This window comes from Ahaetulla prasina, chromosome 2 (genome assembly GCF_028640845.1).
Source record: "Ahaetulla prasina isolate Xishuangbanna chromosome 2, ASM2864084v1, whole genome shotgun sequence".
NCBI lineage: Eukaryota > Metazoa > Chordata > Lepidosauria > Squamata > Colubridae > Ahaetulla > Ahaetulla prasina.
In genome coordinates, this window is record NC_080540.1 from 222,802,435 (window position 1) to 222,821,826 (window position 19,392).

Below are 19,392 nucleotides of genomic sequence, written 5' to 3' on the forward strand. Positions count from 1 at the left end.
TACCATTGCTATATTTAGGTGTTTAAAAATGATTATAAGCAGGAATGTTTTTCTTTAGGGACTTGGTTCTATCTGCAACTAGCTATAATAATAGTTTTTGTCTATATGCCATGTGTATTTATAGAGGTCTAGGGATAAACATGTAGTCCTTCATTTATGAAAGATCCACCAAAAGCTACTTATGACCTGATTTCAAATTTATGGCTGCTGCAGTGCCTCCCCCCCAGTTGTTCATCTCTGACACAGGGATGCTACAATGGCTGACCCCACCCCCTTTTCCCAGACTCATCCCATCAGCTCCTCGGACGCATTTGGCCCAGTGGTGAAATCCAAATTTTTTACTACCAGTTCTGTGGGCGTGGCTTGGTAGGCGTGGTACAGCTTGGTGGGCGTGGCAGGGGAAGGATACTGCAAAATCTCCATTTCCACCCCACTCTGGGACCAGCCAGAGGTGGTATTTGCTGGTTCTCCAAACTACTCAAAATTTCCGCTACTGGTTCTCTAGAACTTGTCAGAACCTGCTGGATTTCACCCCTGCTTTGGCCTGCTCCCAACCCAGTCATTCAGCCACCCAAGCTTATGGGCCAGGCCTTATTCCCATCCTGGGCCTACAAGTTCTAATAGCTCCCCGTGCACCAGCAGCTTCTTAGGCTTTAGGCTTCTTAGGGTGGCTGAGTGGCTGGGGTTGGGAGCAGGCTTAAGCCTGCAGAAATCCTGAGGGGCAGGAAGTGGATTGGGAAGGCCTTGGGAATCCCAGTACAGGCAGACCTGAACCTGTGCTAAGTCTCCCAGGGCCTCCCCCACACTGGAGGCACCCATTTAAGGAGCCAAACATTCATTTAATGGCCTCATCAGGGAAAGTAGGGGAGGAGGGGTTATTTAAGCAGGGCCCATCTCACTTAATAGCCATCACCATTTGTAATCATAATGAATAGGTTCCTTTACAGTCATAGGTCAACAGCTACCTTCATAATTGAGAAATGAGCTTGCTAAGGAACCCAGTTCCCTCCATGCAGATCAAATATGCAGCTTTCTCTGAATTTCTCTTCAGAAAGAAATGATTCTGTAACTAAACAGGCTGAATGGCCATCGTAACATGCACAAAACAATTACTACCTAGACTTATGTTTCAACCAAGAAGTGAGATAGGAGAGAAAAAGGAAAAGGGAAGAGAAACTACACAGATGTTAAAATCAAACAATACATAGCAATAAAACACATGGCATCTTGAGGACAGGATTAATAGGAAGTGGAATTGAGTGAGTGAGTTCAGCTATGCATATTATTTGAGAAATGAAGACAAGCCAAACACACATAGGAGCAGAAGAAAACCAAACAAACATTCAGTTGCTTTTGTAGGTATAGTTATGCCTCTTAATATAGAGCATTTTGGAGTTTTTCATGAAGTTTGATGATATATATTGAATATAGCTCTATGCCTTTAAAACATAGAATATAAAAATTCAGAGCCATTTTTTGTTTTGTAGAGCTGTAGCCATTTTCCATATAATGATCTGTATACACATTTGTTTATGTTTAACATTAACTTGTAGGTTGTAGCTGGTGGAGATGTCAGTGTCATAACTAGCCAACAGCAGGATCCACCAACATCTAGTCTAACATTTTCTGGTCTAACATCAAGCAGCATCTTTCAGGATGATTTGGGGTGAGTTTATCAACTTAATAGTGGTTAATATGGATGTTTCTAACTTGACTATCAAATCCACAGTAAGAAAATGTACTTGAATTCAGTATCCGTACTACTTGAAATTGGCAAAAGTCTATTGCAAGCTTGAATGTCAAGATTTTTATGATTAGGGAAGTTGTTTGAGGCTCTATTATTTTGGTGAACATAACAAAAATATGCCACTGAAAGTGTTTAATACAGAACACTGCTAATAAATAATAGTGAGGAGGAAAGAAGGATGAGAATTGTCAACCCAAATCAGTTTGTTGCAGGGTAAAGATATCTTCATTAAAGGTTATTTACCTATATGTGTGTATGTACAGTATGTATATGTACAGTATGTATGTATATACACACACATTAGACAATCAAACATGTTTAACCCGTCTACTGCTAAAGTGAGTAAAACAGTGAAACAACTTTAGTGTGTTTGTTATAGGCCCCCTCAATACAAAACCATCACTCTGGATCGAGGACCTGATGGCTTGGGCTTTAGCATTGTAGGTGGATATGGAAGTCCTCATGGAGATCTTCCCATTTATGTTAAAACCGTATTTGCAAAGGTAAGAACTTGATCCCAAATTCATTAGCTAACTAATTATGTTTTAAATCCAGACATATACTTGGACATGGTCCTTTCTGTCTTCTCTAAAATGTTGATTATGTGCCACCATCAAGTCTGTGTTGATCCTTATCTAAAGGGGCCTCTGTGGCTCAGACTGGTAAGACAGTCTGTTATTAACAGCAGCTGCTTGCAATTACTGCAGGTTCAAGTCCCACCAGGCCCAAGGTTGACTCAGCCTTCCATCCTTTATAAGGTAGGTAAAATGAGGACCCAGATTGTTGGGGGCAATAAGTTGACTTTGTATATAATATACAAATGGATGAAGACTATTGCTTGACATAGTGTAAGCCGCCTTGAGTCTTCGGAGAAGGGCGGGATATAAATGCAAATTAAAAAAAAAATGATTGGTAGATGACTAAGACAGCAGAAGGCAAACCATTGCCTTCAAGTAGGATTGGTGTGACGAAAGGCAAAGCATTATACTATCCAAACCATGTAGAATAGAGGTTTTCAACCCTTTTCATCTCATAGCATGCATTTCACAGGCAGGACTTCCAGGTAGCAAAACCCGAAATCCCATGACATTTCAGGTGCTTGGGCTGGAAAGGAGAAATAGAGATGGTTCACCTATGGTGATGTCATGGGATGTGGGGTTCTGACTGAGAGGCACACCTGTAGACTCTTTGTCGGGTACCAGTGTTTGAAAACTGCTGATCTATGAAATATGAGATGTCTCACCTCTAGCTCTTACCTTGCTTTAGTATCTTATTAACTTTGTCCTGCGTACCTTGCACTACGTGATGCACTGACTTGAATGCCTGATGGAAACAAAAAGAAAAAAACGCAGAATTTTTGATATTTATTTTATTTTATTTTATTTTATTAAATTTCTATACCGCCCTTCTCCCGAAGGACTCAGGGCGGTGTACAGCCAAAATAAAACACGGAATATATACAATTAAAAGAATTTAAAAAGAACTATTACTATGCGGCCGATTATTAAAACATTTAAAAATTTAAAATATTATTAAAACCCCAATTTAAAACAACTATTTTGCCTGCTATTTCACTATCTATAGTTTAATACAGAACACTGTTACCTCTGTAAATCTCATGCATCTAATATTTGTATACTCCAGGGCCTCCTTTCATTTTTGTGCATCCTGGAATCTTTCTGTAACACACACACACACACACACACACACACACACACACACACACACACAGTAGTGACCTAGATTTTGTATTATTCAAAATTTGTCCAGAAATAAAAAGATTTGCATTAAAGAAACCGTAGGAAATGTCCTACAGTTTTCTCTGCTTCAACTCATTGTTTAATGCAAGAGGACTCTAATAAAGAATTACTTGAGGTGAACAAGATACAAATGTAAGAATTGAATACTGGGTATTTAAAACCTTAATTCCTGATTTTGCCCTCATGCAAAAGCAGCACATTGTTACAACAGAATCCCATTGTAACAAAAATTCCCATGGTATATGAATTATATTGGTTGGGGTCAGTCCAATTATAAAGCCAAAACCAAAGAAAAGACATTATGATATAGTCTGTGGTTCGAGTTGGACACTATATGTAATTCTGTAAAATAAAATCTGTTTCTTGAAACATTGCAGGGCGCAGCAGCAGAAGACGGGCGCCTTAAAAGAGGGGATCAGATCATTGCAGTCAATGGGCAGAGCTTGGAAGGGGTCACCCATGAGGAAGCTGTCGCTCTTCTAAAAAGAACAAAAGGAACCGTGACTTTGACTGTTCTCTCTTAAGTCCTGTCTCCAAAGATGAGATGGGAGTTTGTTTGCTGCCAGGCTGTTTTTAATCAGGGGTGAAAAATAACGAATGGTATTATTTTTATCCATGGTTAGACATATCATTAAATTACAGAGATTGACTTCTGTAGAATAAGAAAGTGACAAAATTTGAAAGCGGTAGTAATAAAATCAGAGTAGGAAAAAGTGAAATGGAAAGGGGAAAATGTATGGAGTGATAACCTGGTGGTGCATGTTGTATGATTGTTGAGGGATTTGTAATGGGAAATTCTGGGACTCTAACCTCTGGAAGACACAACATTTTGGCTAATGGTTAGCCAGGGTTAATTTAAAGCTCTCAAACGTATATATTCATTTTATTCAACATGAGACAGACTGTTTTCTGGAATAATAGTGCTTAAGGAAAATGCTTTTTTAAAAAAAAGAAAGAAAGGAAAGAGAGAGAGAGAAAGAAAGAAAGAAAGAAAGAAAGAAAGAAAGAAAGAAAGAAAGAAAGAAAGGTTTTCTGATCCTTCATAGAACTATTCAACTGAGTTCATGATCTTCATGTTCTTTCTTAAATAGGGACATTTTATTAGGAGACAGGACATATGTGGTAATTACGCCTAACTGTTGCAGAGTCCCTGGGAGTAGAATATTCTTTCTCTTCTTTTTTTGTGGGGTCATCAGCAATGATAAGCAAACCTTTCAGAGTCAAGACTACAAATTGCCTTTCATCATTGCAATATATCTCATTTTCACAAACGACCTAAGAATTATTGATGGAAAGATCAACCCCAAATTCTGGCTTCTAAAAACACGTTTTAATATTCCCAGGGCTTGGTTGCAACAAAAAGAAAGTGAAAGCTTGACCCACTGATTTTAAACCACCTAATTAAAAATATTACGATATTTAACTTAGAATAGCTTTACATATGGATGCTTGCCTAACAGGTTAGTAAAAAGTGGCCTCAAGCAGTTCTCATACAGCAAATAAAGACACAGATCCAACATCCTTCTTCCCAGACTTTGAAGGCTGTGTAACTGCAGAAGACAAAAACTGTTTTTACTACAGGTGGTCCTCAACTTACGACCACAGTTGAGCCTAAAATTTCTGTTGCTAAGTGAGACATTTGTTAAGTGAGTTTGGCCACATTTTACGACCGTTCTTGCCTCAGTTGCTAAGTGAATCACTGCAGTTCATAAGTTAGTAACCCGGTTGTTAAGTGAACCTGGTTTCGCCTTTGGCTTTGCTTGTCTAAAGGCAGCAAAAGCTGATCGTGTGATCTTGGGCAATGGTCATAAATATGAACCAGTTGCCAACCATCTGAATTTTGATCACATGATCATGGGGATGCTGGAAATGTAATTGTGAAAAATGGTCATAAGTCACTTTTTTCAGCACCATTGTAACTTTGAATGGTCACTAAGCAAACTGTTATAAGTCGAGGACTATCTGCATTTTCCTGCAGTTAAGTTCTCTAGTGTTGGGTAATCCTTTGAACTGACTTAGGAGGAGCTTTTTTTCTGTCTTGTCCCAAAGTCTGTAAGTTTTACTCTACAAATATAAGCCAGAGTTCTTTGGGTCACAGACCACCCAGTGGGATCGACTTGAACCCATAAGATCACAATACTAAATGTCAGTAGGGAATTACATAAACATGATTTTTGTGTTTTTTTTAAAGCAAATAATAAAACAGGTGTTAATGCCCTATGGTTGGCTTAACCTTCTCCATTTAACACATGCACACACACAAACACACACACAACACATGGGTGCACATACAGAGACACATGGAGGTCTTAAGATGCCAAAGCAAGACCCAGCCTTCTTTTATTCTTTTAAATGATACCTTTGCTCAATGTTACAAGTCTTTGGAATCTTAGGAAACCAATGCATGTGTGCACACAAACATACACACAGACAAACAGCAAGTTAAAGCACGAGAATGCCACACACAGAGACACCCTTCAACATTTTCCAATGTCACTTCTCTTTCCTAGTGTCAGCCACTGATTTCAAATTAACGGTATTGGATTAAGGTAGAAAAGCATATTAAGTCATCCTCTGGTCTATCCTTGCCATAATCTATAATCCTTGTTTAGCGACTGACTGCTTTGTACAGCAATGAGTTGCAGTTTATGACAGTGATGAAAAAGTAACTTTATGACCAGTCCCTGCATTTACAATTTTTGCAGGTCTGTAAAGCAAACGAAGGCTAAAGTATGATCATAAGCACAGTTTCTGTTTCACTTAGTGACCACTTCACTTAATGAACACGTGGCGGGTCTCTGTTGTTATTACTAAACAGGGACACCTGTGTTCTTGTGTTATGAGTTTGTAAATTGTGCAATAGTTCAGCAGGATTTTAAAAATGTAGCTCAAAATATAATTACTGCCACTAGTTAGGAATAGGAAAAAAATGAGAAAGCCAACAAGGGGAAATTAATTTTAATTTAGTTTAGGGTTTGGGGTGTTTTTTGAGAATTTGTTTGGCTATGTTCTGTCTGTGCCTGCTGCTTTTATGTGCTAATTACTGAAATTCTGGAAAATACTGTTCCTTATAACTACTCTATTTTTTTCTTTATTTATATGGGAATGAATACCTCATTAAAAGACCTACTAACATTAATTGGGACAATGTATTAGTGTGTCCCTTTTTCCAGTTATTATCCCAAATTAGCATGTTGGGGTATAAATGTATTTATATTAATTTTTTTATTTTGTTTGTGTTAACATTTTAAGTCTATATCCCTGGGATCTGCATATTAAAAACACCCAAAGAATAACACTTGGATGTTAAAAGTAAATGAAGAAAAATACCAATTTACAAGAGGATGGTAGGATTATAGAACGTAAGGATTGGATGGGCCTTAGAGATCATCTAGTCCAATCACCCATTCAGTACAGGAACTCCTATTATTATACTTGGTATAATAGCTCATTCAAACATACCAAATGAATCAGTAGTGGGTTTCAATTTTGTTCGCTACTGGTTTGCTTGTGGGTGCGCGTACGTGCTTCTGCGCATGCGCAGAGACATCCGGCAGGTGGGCAGAGCCTCCCGTCGCCGCTACCAGGTCGCTCAATCCAGGGCGAACCGGTAGCAACCCACCACTGAAATGAATACTGAAAAAGCAGCTCAATTCCAAGCATAGTTTACTTTTTAATGAAACAAACTTTGGTTACAGTCCTGTGTACCTGAAAAAAAATTGCATTGTGGCTTATATATATGGAGTATGTTTGTACTGCTGTTCTCTGGTTCTTAAAAAGGTCTGTAGATCAGAGCGTGAAGGGAAATTGCCCAACAAATGATGGAGCAGGGATTTTTTTCCCCCAGGCCAAAAAAAAGTAAAAGCATTCAAATAAGGCTGCCAGGATTCAAAGTAATAGACCCATAGCAAACAAAACTCTGAGGCAGACGGATTCCTCAAAGAATAGCTTTATTGGCTTTATCATATTGGCACAGATCTGGTGAAAACCGACTCTGAAGATTCCTGCGGACCAAACAATCGGTCACATGGTCCAATCAAGACGCTGTCTAGTTGCTTGGTGACCTCACTCCTCCTTCCTCAGGCCAGGTGTGAGAATGTCCTTGGTTCCCAAGAGAAAGTATTTTATTGTGGCTACAAAACCTTAGCTATCTCTAATTCCCCCCTCCTCATACCTTAGCTCCAGTGTGGCAACACTGAAGCTCCAAGTTGGCTTCGGTCAGGTCAGCTTCAGGGTTGACAGAGGCTACAAGTAAAACAGGATAGTATTTTGCAGAGGACTTAATTTCTTTCTTCCATTTGTCTTACCAAGAAAAAAGCCCCTTCCTTTCTCTTTCCCTTCCTCTCTTTCAAGAGGCCCAGCCTTCAGGAAACAGTATAAACCAGGGGTCTCCAACCTTGGCAACTTTAAGTCATGTGGACTTCAATTTCCAGAGTTCCTCAGCAAAGCTGGTTAAGGAACTCTGGGACTTAAAGTCCACAAGTCTTAAAAGTTGCCAAGGTTGGAGACCCCTGATATAAGCTATTAACTATTTCATAATTGCTGCTGAATGAATGATAGAGTCCATCTCAACCTAAGCAAACCTGATTTAGAAAAACTATGAGAGATACCAGTACAGGCAGTCCTCTACTTACAACCACAACAATTGTTTCCAGCGTTTCCATTGCAAAGCAAGGTGCTTGTTAAGTGAGTTGTGCTGGATTTTTCAACCTCCCCCCCCCCCCCACTGTTAAGTGAATCCCAGAATCCTTAAGCAAATCCAGCTTCCCCCGTTGACTTTGCCCTCCGGGAAGGTCACAAATGACAATCACCTGATCCTGGAATGTTGCAACTGTTGTACACACATGCTGGTTGTCAAGCATCCAAATTTTGACCACGTGACCATGGGGGCGCTGCAATGGTCGTTACGCACAAGACCAGTCGTACCTTACTTTTTTCAGTGCCCTTGTAACTTGGACGATCACTAAATGAATGTTTGTAAATGGAGGACTGTAACATCCTCAGAATAACAGTCTTTCAGGTGATTTTAGAAAGCAGAAATTCAGGAGGGGTTTAGGGGCACCTTTTCACACTCAGCACATTTATAAAAAGGCATAAGCATCTGATGATGCAGCCGCTGATGAAGGGACCAATAATTCACAATATCTCACGCCTTTTCATGAAGTGTATTGGTCTGAAAAGGTGCTATCAAGACCTCTTTTGATTTTGGGCTACCAAAGGCTAACACAGCTTATTCTCATACAGTGTCTTAGAGTGGTAGTAATTGGTTCAACAGGAATTCCTGATATCATTAGCTGACATTCAGATATATAGAAAAAAAGCTTCCATCAGTTACAATTACTGGCAATCTGTGTTGGATTCTAGTCCTGTATGCATTAACAGTGTTGTAGAGCAGGGTGTCCAACCTTGGCAAAATTAAGACTTAGGGATTTCAACGCTTAGAATTTCCCAGCCAGCCATGCTGGCTAGGGAATTTCGAGAGTGAAGAAGTCCTAAAGTTGCCAGGATCAGACACCCCTGGGTGTAGAGCATGTGATACCTATGTGCAACCACTTAAAACCTCCTCTATATTTGTAACAGATGTAGTGTACAGATATTTTATTATTTTTTAAAAAAATTTCTCTGCAGTATTAGCTTGATAAATGTGAAGTTAATTGTGGTAAACAAATAAAAGGTTAAACATATCCGTGTTGGTTTTTTTTAGGTCTAGATGCTATCAATCAGGTATGAGTTCATTTCATTGTGAGATCTATATTCCAACTTTTCACCACAACCAGCTTGTGAGGTACTGCGACAAACGAGCATTTATGGCCGAACTGGAGTAGAGAACAGATCTGCTCCAGGTTAACTATAACATCACACTGTCTTTCTGAACAAATTCTGCTTCCTAAGAACTAAGTCCAAATCATTTGATCTCATTTACCCAGAAGTCCTCCGAGATATGTGGATATCATAGCTAATTTAACTTGACAAAGCCAGTGCAATGAATTACTTCCTGGCACCTCAGGCTTTTTAATCTTCAAAATCTATGCACAATACAAGAGAAAGTTACAATAAATGTAATTTCATGCCATAAATACCTGAAGATTGTGGGCGCCTTGGTGCTCTCTAAACTTGATGGTTTTCTTCAGGGGTGAAATGCTACTGGTTTGGGCAAACTGGTAGTGATAAAAACTACCGGTTCGAGTGAACCAGTAGTTTAAAAATGCTGCCGGTTCCTCCAAACTGGTATTTCTGACGATCAGCTGTGCCGCCCGGTTTAGCTTTGCTAGAAAGCAAGAAATCCTGCTTTCTAGCGAAGCTAAATCACACAGCACAGCTGATCCCCCTCTCCGCTGTTCTACTTACCTTCCCAAGCCTACTTTTGGCGTGTACTGCGCATGTAGCAAACCAGTTCAGATTTCACCACTGGTTTTCTTGCAGATGTTTCATTACTAAACTAGATAACACCATCAGTGCTAGGATGAAGTGGGGTTTGCTCTTATTTTTATATACTAGTGGCTTGCCCTCTTAGTGTTGGTGAGAGTGTTGGTGGTTCTTTGATTGGGATATTGTTTACTTCTTGATTGTTGGGGTAATTTTGCCATATTCACAAGTCACTAAAGATCAGTTCTCATGTGGGAGCCAAGCACATATTTGAGAATTAATTGGTGTGGGATCAGTTTTAATATCAATGGCATTAGGAGGTCCATGGTGGTTGCGTATGGTAAAAAAAGTCATCCCCTCTTATTGTTTTCCTGTGCAGAGATGGAATTAGCTTCTCAATTGTAGCTGTTTCATAGATTTGTTGTAACTTGTATGCCCTGAATTTGAGAGAACACACTTCTTATTTTCCATCCCTGCTGGAGCTATTGATAGAGACATTTAGAATATTTGGTAACTAATTTCTGTTGTGTGGGAAAGGCAAATGTAGAAAAATCAGCCAGCCCGCTATGATACTTGAGATAAATTGGATTAAAATGGAATTTTAAAAATGAAATAAAAATGACAGAACAACTGCATTATCTTAAGGGAGGGGAGCACCCCAAAAGGTAAAAACTGGAAAATAACACCTGAAACACACCTGCAGATCCTGCCTTCAGTTTCAACATACCCTTTTTCCACCTGTGCCAGGCAGAACAGGTAGGTTTTCAATATTTTCCTAAAGTCCATGATTGACAAAACTAGCCAGATCTCTCTTGTCAGGAGGGGATTTCCAATGAATTGGAATTGTTCTGCATGATGAGTGACTTTCAGATACTATGGTTCCCTTTATGAATGTAAAACAGATACGACACTTTTCACAACTCTCGTAGATCTCTTGAGAGAATTTCCAAGCCATGAATAATACTTTTAGTGATCTTTAAACATTTGAAATGGCTCCAAATCTCTTTGAATCACCAAGCAAAACTACAAGCCAATTTGATTTACAAGACGTAGTCCACTAACTGCTACTACACAAGTCAACCTTATTTACTACGTTCATCTGCCAGTGGGAGCTTTCTTGTTTATTTCTAACTAGGTCATCATAGGCAAAACCTGCACCAGTCCTTGCTGCAGTTCCTGGAACCTCAAACAGAGATGATGCGAATGCAGAAGCTGAGCTTCCATCAAAGACGAGCAATTAGAAAACAATGAGCCAGTAGTTAGAACACTGGAGCATCTGGTATATCAGCTGGCACTGTTTCGGCAAACACAAATCTCAGAATTAGCTCGTTTGGACAATTAAATTACCAAACCTGTGTGGAAACTCTTAAAAAAAAATTCAACCAATTCTGCCACTGCTTAAATGATACATCTTGAGTATTCCCAAGTATTGAGATACATCTTGAGTATTCCTTTAAATTTTATCTAAAAATAATCTCTGCCAAAATTTATGTGTGATTCTAATTTGTAATTTATATTCTTTTAAGGGGAAAGATTTCATGTTCTGTTCTCCAAACCATATCACAAATTTCTGGGGATTCTCACACTAGCTTTATTTCAATGTGTATCTTCAGTTGCACCTTTAAAGTGGTGATTAAAGTAACATCACTGTACAAGGACATCCAGTGACTTGTACTACACACACTTGAGTGTCTATGGAGATTTTCAGTCGTCTGGGTCATGTTTGTCTCAAAGGTGCTTTTTCCAAAGGGCAACTGGACTATGTTTTTTTTTTTCCTTGAGGAAAAAGACATTTCACTTCTCATCCAAGAAGAGAGAACTGAATCCAAGAGAACTGATGAAGCTTCTTGATGAGACGTGAAATGTCTCTTTCCTCAAGGAAAAAAAAAACATAGTCCAGTTGCCCTTTGGAAAAAGCACCTTTGAGATAAACTGAAATTTTAGAGATTCTATAGGCCATCCAAGCAAGATGCAGTTTTCCTTTATAAACCTCGCTTGTTAAGTCGTCGTCTTTTTAACACAGAGAAAATGAATAAAGAAGAGAAAAATCAGAATAGCTGCACAATATCCTATGATTGGTTGTTCTCAGCCGCCATGGAACTGCATTCAGTGTTACAGTTAACATTTATTAACTAGGAGTCCAACTTATTAACTAAAGCAAACCTGAATCTCAATCCAAATAGGTACAAAAGAAATTCTATTGTTTGCTTGCAAAAATGCTCCTTTCACGTCTTGCTTAAGTTGCAGAACTGATAATGTTGTTCAGAGGGTTAGATGAAAGCAAACACTACATATTTGCTAAATAGGCTTTAAGGGGAGGTTACATGGATATTGATTTCTCAGTTTGATATAAAATAATTATCTGAATCTTAGCTTAAGCTGCACTTTCAAGAATGTCTTTCCGATTAGAAACTGCAATATCTTTATAGCCATCTATATGAAGGTATCCTGTTACTGATAAACTTCATATATCAGATTTTTTTTTAAAATGTATCTTTCGTCTATGCTGGCTAGCTAGTAATTAGCACAAGAGATAGGTCTAAGTGAATAGACCATTAGAGTTGTATACAATGATAGATTTAAGCACTGATTAGGTGGAACAAATCTAGTTCAATCATCACAATTAGCATCCATATTGAAAAAGAATACAGGTAGTCCTCGACTTATGACCGCAATTGAACCCATTTTTTTTGTTGCTAAGCAAGGCATTTGTTAAATGAACTTTGCTCCAATTTACAACCTTTCTTACCACAGTTGTTAAGCGAATCATTGTAGTTGTTGAGTTAGCAACACGGTTAGTAAGTGAATCTGGCTTCCCCATTGACTTTGCATGTCAGAAGGTCGCAAAAGGCGATCACATGACACCCCGCCGGGACACTGCAACCGTCATAAATATGAATCAGTTGCCAAGCGCCTCAATCATGATCACATCAGTGAGGATGCTGCCATGGTCGTGTGAAAAACAGTCATAAGTCACATTTTACAGTGCCGTTATAACTTTGAATGGTCACTAAATGAACTGTTGTAAGTCGAAGATAATCCTGTAGTAGATTTTATACAGACTTACATATACGGGAGGCACACATTCAGAAATTTATATGCCAATCAAGTGCTATAATTTTATGAAACAAAGTAAGGATTTTGTTGAATTCGTGGGAACGTCTAAATTAAAATGCTGTTTATCCTTCCACACACTGATTAACACAGTGCAGGTTGACTTAAAGCCATTCATTTCAGGGGTGAAATCCAGCAGGTTCTGACCAATTCTGGAGAACCGGTAGTGGAAATGGAGTAGTTCGGAGAACCAGCAAATACCACCTCTGGCTGGCCCCAGACTGGGGTGGGAATGGAGATTTTGCAGTATCCTTCCCCTAGAGTGGGGTAGGAATGAAGATTTTGCAGTATTCTTCCCCAGCCACGCCCACAGAACCGGTAGTAAAAATATTTGGATTTCACCACTGATTCATTTAATTCAACTGCTCAAAATTAGAATGGCATTGGAAAAAAGTGACTTATGACAGATCCTTGCACTTACGACCATTACAGCAGCCTCACAGTTACATGATCCAAATTCACGTGATTGGCAACCAGCATGTATTTTACAACAGTTGCAGAATCCTAGGGTCATGTAATCACTATATGCAACCTTCCTAGCCGGCTTACAACAAGCAATGTCAATTAGAAAAGCTAATTTACTTAATGACTACATGATTCACTTAACTTCAGTAATTCACTTAACAACGGTGGCAAAACTCATAAAATTGAGGGTTACTGACTTAACCACCTTGCTTAGCAATGAAAATTCCCAGCTCCGATTATGGTCATAAGTCAAGGACTACTTGCAGTAGTGGCCAAAATTGTGGAAACCTTTTGTGAAAAGTATATTTTTGAGGTTTGATGGTCATATTCCACTGGTGGAATGGCCTGGGAATAGCCCAGACAACCCAATTGAAAATCTATGGAACTGACTAAAGAAACTTGTTAGTCAGAAGAGACCCAGCAATAAAACCCAGTTAATGGAAGCAATCATTCAATCTTGATTTCACATAACAGCTGCAGAACTAAAAGACTTGGTTCGCTCCATGGGAAGACGTTGTAAGGCCATAATTCATGCTAAAGGATACCCAACTAAGTATTAACTGATGTGATAATTTTTGTATATCTTGGTTTTTTCTACATGTTTCACTTTTCTTCTTTATACTGTAACTGCTATTCTAGTAGCAAATCCTTCACAAAAGTTATTGCATTACATTCTTGATTAAATTATCTTTCCATTGATATATAATTTTATGGTACTACTCCAAAAAAGAGTGGTGTTATTAGCTAGTTTTAGAAAATACACTTTTCCCAAAAGGTTTCCACAATTTTGGCCAGTACTGTATATGGGCATCTATTTTTTCCCCCAGGTCTGGAAATTAAAGGGAAGATCTTGGCCACACAAATCTGTACACACTGATCTTCTTTCTGTTTTTGGTGTGCCAAAACAGTCTTTTAAAGTATGCTGCACTGAATGTATAAACCCAGATGGGTGTCCTATGATTTCTACTATGAACTTTACTTGGGTGTATGTGTGTGTGTGTGTGTGTGTGTGTGTGTGTCTTCAGAGCCTCCTCATAAAGCCAAATATTGGAAGGATGTGGGCAAAATCACTACTACAGTTTCCTGTCTGCGCCATTTGTATAAGAAATGATTGAACTGATTGGTAAACCCCAATTTAGATCGGATGTATCCCAAATCTTGCAAAATATTCCCCCAGATCCCAAGGATTGTCTATCAATTGTCTCTTCCCTTCTGCTGGTGAGACTCTGGGGTTTCAGCTTGCAAAATTTGATTTACTTCTCATGATGTGAAAAACTAGAAGCCTCAAGCAACAAAACTTACCCAGTCCTTGATGTGGGCTAGTTGATTTCCTTTCTGAATGTCTGGAATAGTTACTGAAATTCATTGAACCCCCTTGCAGGGATGGGGTGGGGTGGGAGAGAACATGGAGATTATATCTGCACTGGGTTTGTAAGGAAGTGCTGAGACAAAACTTGGAGATCTTATTACAAAACAAAAGCCGTCAGGAACTGTCAGGATAAGAGAGTGTGTATTTTAAGTCCACTCTCTTGCTTCCAGCAATAGGCAGAGCTTGTAGCATGTAGAATGATAGGAGAATCTTACAGTCTTGCAGCAGATAGTGGCTCCTGATTGATTTTTTTCCTATTCTTTATGATACACCTATTAGCTTTTCCTCCTTCCTTTTGCTTATATGTATTTCAAGGCAGGCAGAAGTTTTGATCTTCCAGTAGTTGACAGGAGACAGATATGTAGCATACCTGGGGGATAAAAAGCTATGTTAAGGGTATATTCAACAACAGGAAAGGAAATCTTGAAATCAATTAATTGAACGTGTATTTTTTTAATACCGGCACTAGAGAGCAGTAGAGAATCAGACTGATTTTCTATGGCTTGTATTGATTTTTAAAAGGAAAATAAATCGTATATTGTGCTTACTTTGGCTTATGACATTTTTTATGCAACAAAGCAATAGCAAGCACAAAACGGCATAAGGATATTTTGCTCTATCCTGGTTGTAGATTGTCAGTCCTATCCAGTGGTGGGATTCAAGTAATTTAACAACCGGTTTTCTGCCCTAATGATTTCTTCCAACAACCAGTTTGCCAAACTGTTCAGACAAGTTAACAACCGGTTCTCCCGAAGTGGTGCGAACTGGCTGAATCCCAACACTGGTCCTATCCCTTGACTAAATGCTGGGAAAATTTGCCAACTTCTGGGGCTAAAAAATGAAAGAAGCTTTACCAGTCCCAAATTCTTCAGGAGTTTTCGCTTCAATCTAAAATTCAGGAGATGTTAAATTTGAAAATATCTGTCTATAACACTCTCCTGAACATCCTTCTGATCCAAAATATGTAGAAGTGAGAGCCGGGACAGGGTTTTGCATAAGAGCTTATAGATGGTTCATCCAAAACCAGAGATGCATTTCCTATAGGTAAAATCATCATCATCATTTATTTATTTATTTTGTCAATCATATACAGTATAAGATAACAGGTAAATATAAACATAATTTGGCTACATGAAAAGAGTATGTAAAAAGGAATGTTAGGACAGGGACGGTACGCATGCAGGTGCACTTATGCATGCCCTTTACAGACCTCTTAGAAATAGGGTGAGGTCAACAGTAGACAGTTTAAGCTTAAAGTTTTGGGGGTTTGGGGAAGAAACCACAGAGTCAGGTAGTGCATTCCAGGCATTGACCACTCTGTTGCTGAAGTCATATTTTCTGCAATCGAGTTTGGAGCAGTTACCTTGAGTTTGTATCTATTGTTTGCTCGTGTTGTGGTTGAAGTTGAAGTAGTCATCAATGCCACCACCACCACCATCAATCTCTCCATGATCCTCAGCAGACAGAAGCCCTTATCTGACCATGTTTACACTTGGAAGCTCAGGAGGGCTAGTATTGAATTAATTGGAAACCAGAAAATCGTCTCACTCTAAATCAGGGTTCTCCAAACTTGGCAACTTTAAGACTTGTGGACTTCAACTCACAGAATTCTTCAGCCAGGCAATTGAAATCCCTGTTTCCCCATACTGCTAACCAGAAAACTGCATGGATCTATCTGTCTGTCTGTCTGTCTGTCTGTCTCTCTCTCTCTCTCTCTCTTATCTATCTATCTATCTATCTATCTATCTATCTATCTATCTATCTATCTATCTATCTATCTATCTATCATCTTCCTTCCTTCCTTCCTTCCTTCCTTCCTTCCTTCCTTCCTTCCTTCCTTCCTTCCTCTCTCTCTCCTCCCTCCTTCCTTCCTCTCTCTCTCCTCCCTCCTCCCTCCTCCCTCCTCCTCCTCCCTCCCTCCCTTCCTTCCTTCCTTCCTTCCTTCCTTCCTTCCTTCTTTCTTTCCATTAAATTTATATGCCCTCCCTCTTGCTATCAAGTGACTCTGGGTAAGTTACAGCAATATAAAACATTAAAATGATAAATATTAACATTCAAATTAACAAAATGAGCCATGGAAGGAACCATGATACAACGGGGTGGAGATGGAATCGTCTTTTAATCTTCTAACCATTTCCAGTATTCCATCATTGGGACCCAGAATAATGGGTAGAGTCAGGTTTTAAGATCCTTCCTGAAGACCAAGAAGGTGGAGGGTGAGCTCATCTCAAGGGGGAGGAGGTTCCAGAGGAAAGGATCCATGGCAGAAAGGCTTTTTTCCTGGACCCTGCCAATTGGATTTCCTTGAACGGTGGGATCTGGTATAAGATCTGGGTGGGCCAATCTCATCAGGGTGAGACAGTTTCTCAGGAAACCTGGACCCATCCATAAAGGGTTTTAAAGGTGGTAATTAACACCTTGAATTGGACCTGGAAGCAAACCAGCAATGGATATATTTCTGAACCAAGTCTTGAGTGCAACTCAAAGGATATCTTTTTATCCCCAAGAACTCATGGCAGCATGTACGGAACATCTCCCCTTGGCTTATCCTGCAACAGCATCTTGAGACTGTTGTGAGAGAGATTAGCGTCAAATTATCCAGTGAGCTCCATGACTGAATGGACACCTAGTTTCCTCTGACCCAATTCCACTTCTTTGCTTCTGTATTACATTGACTCTCAGTAGGAGTAGGTTAATTGCCTTGACGGTTTATCATCATTTACAGCCTCAAAGCAAAGTCTATTTCATTTGGGCCAAGGTTTTCAGCATTAACATGAGATTGTATTATGGGATTTCCTAACTGGGAGATGCGCAGTTTGATATAAGTTAAGGGCTATATAAATGTTATAACCAACCAACCAACCAGCCAACCAACCAACCAACCAGCCAACTGAGAATTCCCCAATGTTTCTGGCTTTGCAGACCCGTGGAGTGAGATGGCTCTGTGTGAGTGGCTGGCAAACATGTCTGCCATTCATACAAATGGAGCATGCACACGTGCTTGCCGCTGCTCATGTAAGTAAAGATGTGCATGTGCACATGCTCGTTGGCTATTTACATGGCCCGGTTGCAATCCCCTCACAGCCCATTAGTGGGCCACAGCCCTGAACTAACAAACTAAATGTCCCAATTATGTTAAGGAACATTAGAGTTATCTGTTTGCATTTGTACAGGCCTGGAAAGATGCCCTATTTCCACTGAATATAGTATGACCTGATTCTAAGATACTGACTTGTAATTATGCAGTTCTCTTTGAACTCTGGTGCTGGAGAAGACTGCAAGGCGAACAAACAAGTCAGTTCTAGAGGAGATCAACCCTGACTGCTCTTTAGAAGGCGAGATCCTGAAGATGAAACTTAAATACTTTGGCCACCTAATGAGAAAGAAGGACTCACTGGAGAAGAGCCTAATGCTGGGAAAGATTGAGGGCAAAAGAAGAATGGGATGACAGAGAACGAGGTGGCTGGATGGAGTCACTGAAGCACTAGGCATGAGTTTAAATGGACTCCAGTGGATGGTAGAGGACAGGAAGGCCTGGAGGAATGTTGTCCATGGGGTCGCGATGGGTCGGACACGACTTCGCAACTAACAACAACAAAATCATACAGATGCAAAAGTATGCAGACCCTTTTAAATAAAGCTTCTTATTCCGACTGGGTTCAGACTGTTATGTTTAACTGGCTTGACAAAATCAGAAATAAGGAGGGGATAAGTTGCCTGGGAAAGCCAAGGGAAATCATGAAAACCATTAAAAAGTGAAAGTTAGAATATTTCGGACATGTGATGCGACACCTGGAAAAATACGGCATACTTCATTTAATCCTCCAAAGAAAGATTGAAGGCAAATGAGGTCCAGGCAGAAGAAGAACATCATGACTTCAAAATCTAAGGGACTGGTTTGGACAAAACTCAGCAAAACTTTTTCATGCAACTGCTGATAAAAATAGGATCGCTAACATGATCTGTCTGTCTGTCTGTCTGTCTGTCTGTCTGTCTGTCTGTCTATCTTCTATCTATCTATCTATCTATCTATCTATCTATCTATCTATCTATCTATCTATCTATCTATCTTTGCCAATTTAGCTTCAAAATCCAAACTGGATCACTTTCTCCAGTTTTACTTCCCCTGTGTATTTTCTATAACGTGGGAGGAATATTATTTACATGATAAAAAGGCAGTGTGCAAAGGGAAGAACTGATAACCTACTTTTCCCTAGACCGAAGGAAGTTAATGATCTACCTTTTATTCCCTGCACTGTTGCTTCCCTTGTAGCTGTGACTGAAAAATGTGTGCTAAGTCAACATATAGTGGTCACGCATGAATAATCAATAGTAAGCTATTCACAGCAAACTTGTTGTGTTCACTGGAATCAGAGTGCAAGTTCAAACAAGATCAAGGCAAAAGGTTGGCAAAAAAATAAATAAATCAGGCAGCAATTCTACATTGAGCAAATTCTGAGACAAAAAGATTTGTATTCTTATCAGGAAACGGATTCCATAATAGCATATTTTCAGCCGTCACGCTTATTGAATAAATCTAATCAGTCTACAAAGGAAGAGTCACATCCTCA

General features: G+C 39.4%; 1 protein-coding gene across 1 annotated transcript in view; it reads left to right on the plus strand.

Annotated features, from left to right (window-relative positions):
- The window catches only part of MPDZ (multiple PDZ domain crumbs cell polarity complex component), a 112,766-nt gene extending 103,575 nt beyond the window's left edge, over positions 1 to 9,191 (plus strand). The window contains exons 44-46 of the mRNA XM_058168056.1: positions 1,554 to 1,666; positions 2,127 to 2,250; positions 3,885 to 9,191. Coding sequence (XP_058024039.1) covers positions 1,554 to 1,666; positions 2,127 to 2,250; positions 3,885 to 4,031 — 384 coding nt within the window. The 3' untranslated portion in view covers positions 4,032 to 9,191. The remainder of the gene's footprint in view (positions 1 to 1,553; positions 1,667 to 2,126; positions 2,251 to 3,884) is intronic.
- Positions 9,192 to 19,392: the final 10,201 nt, after the last annotated feature.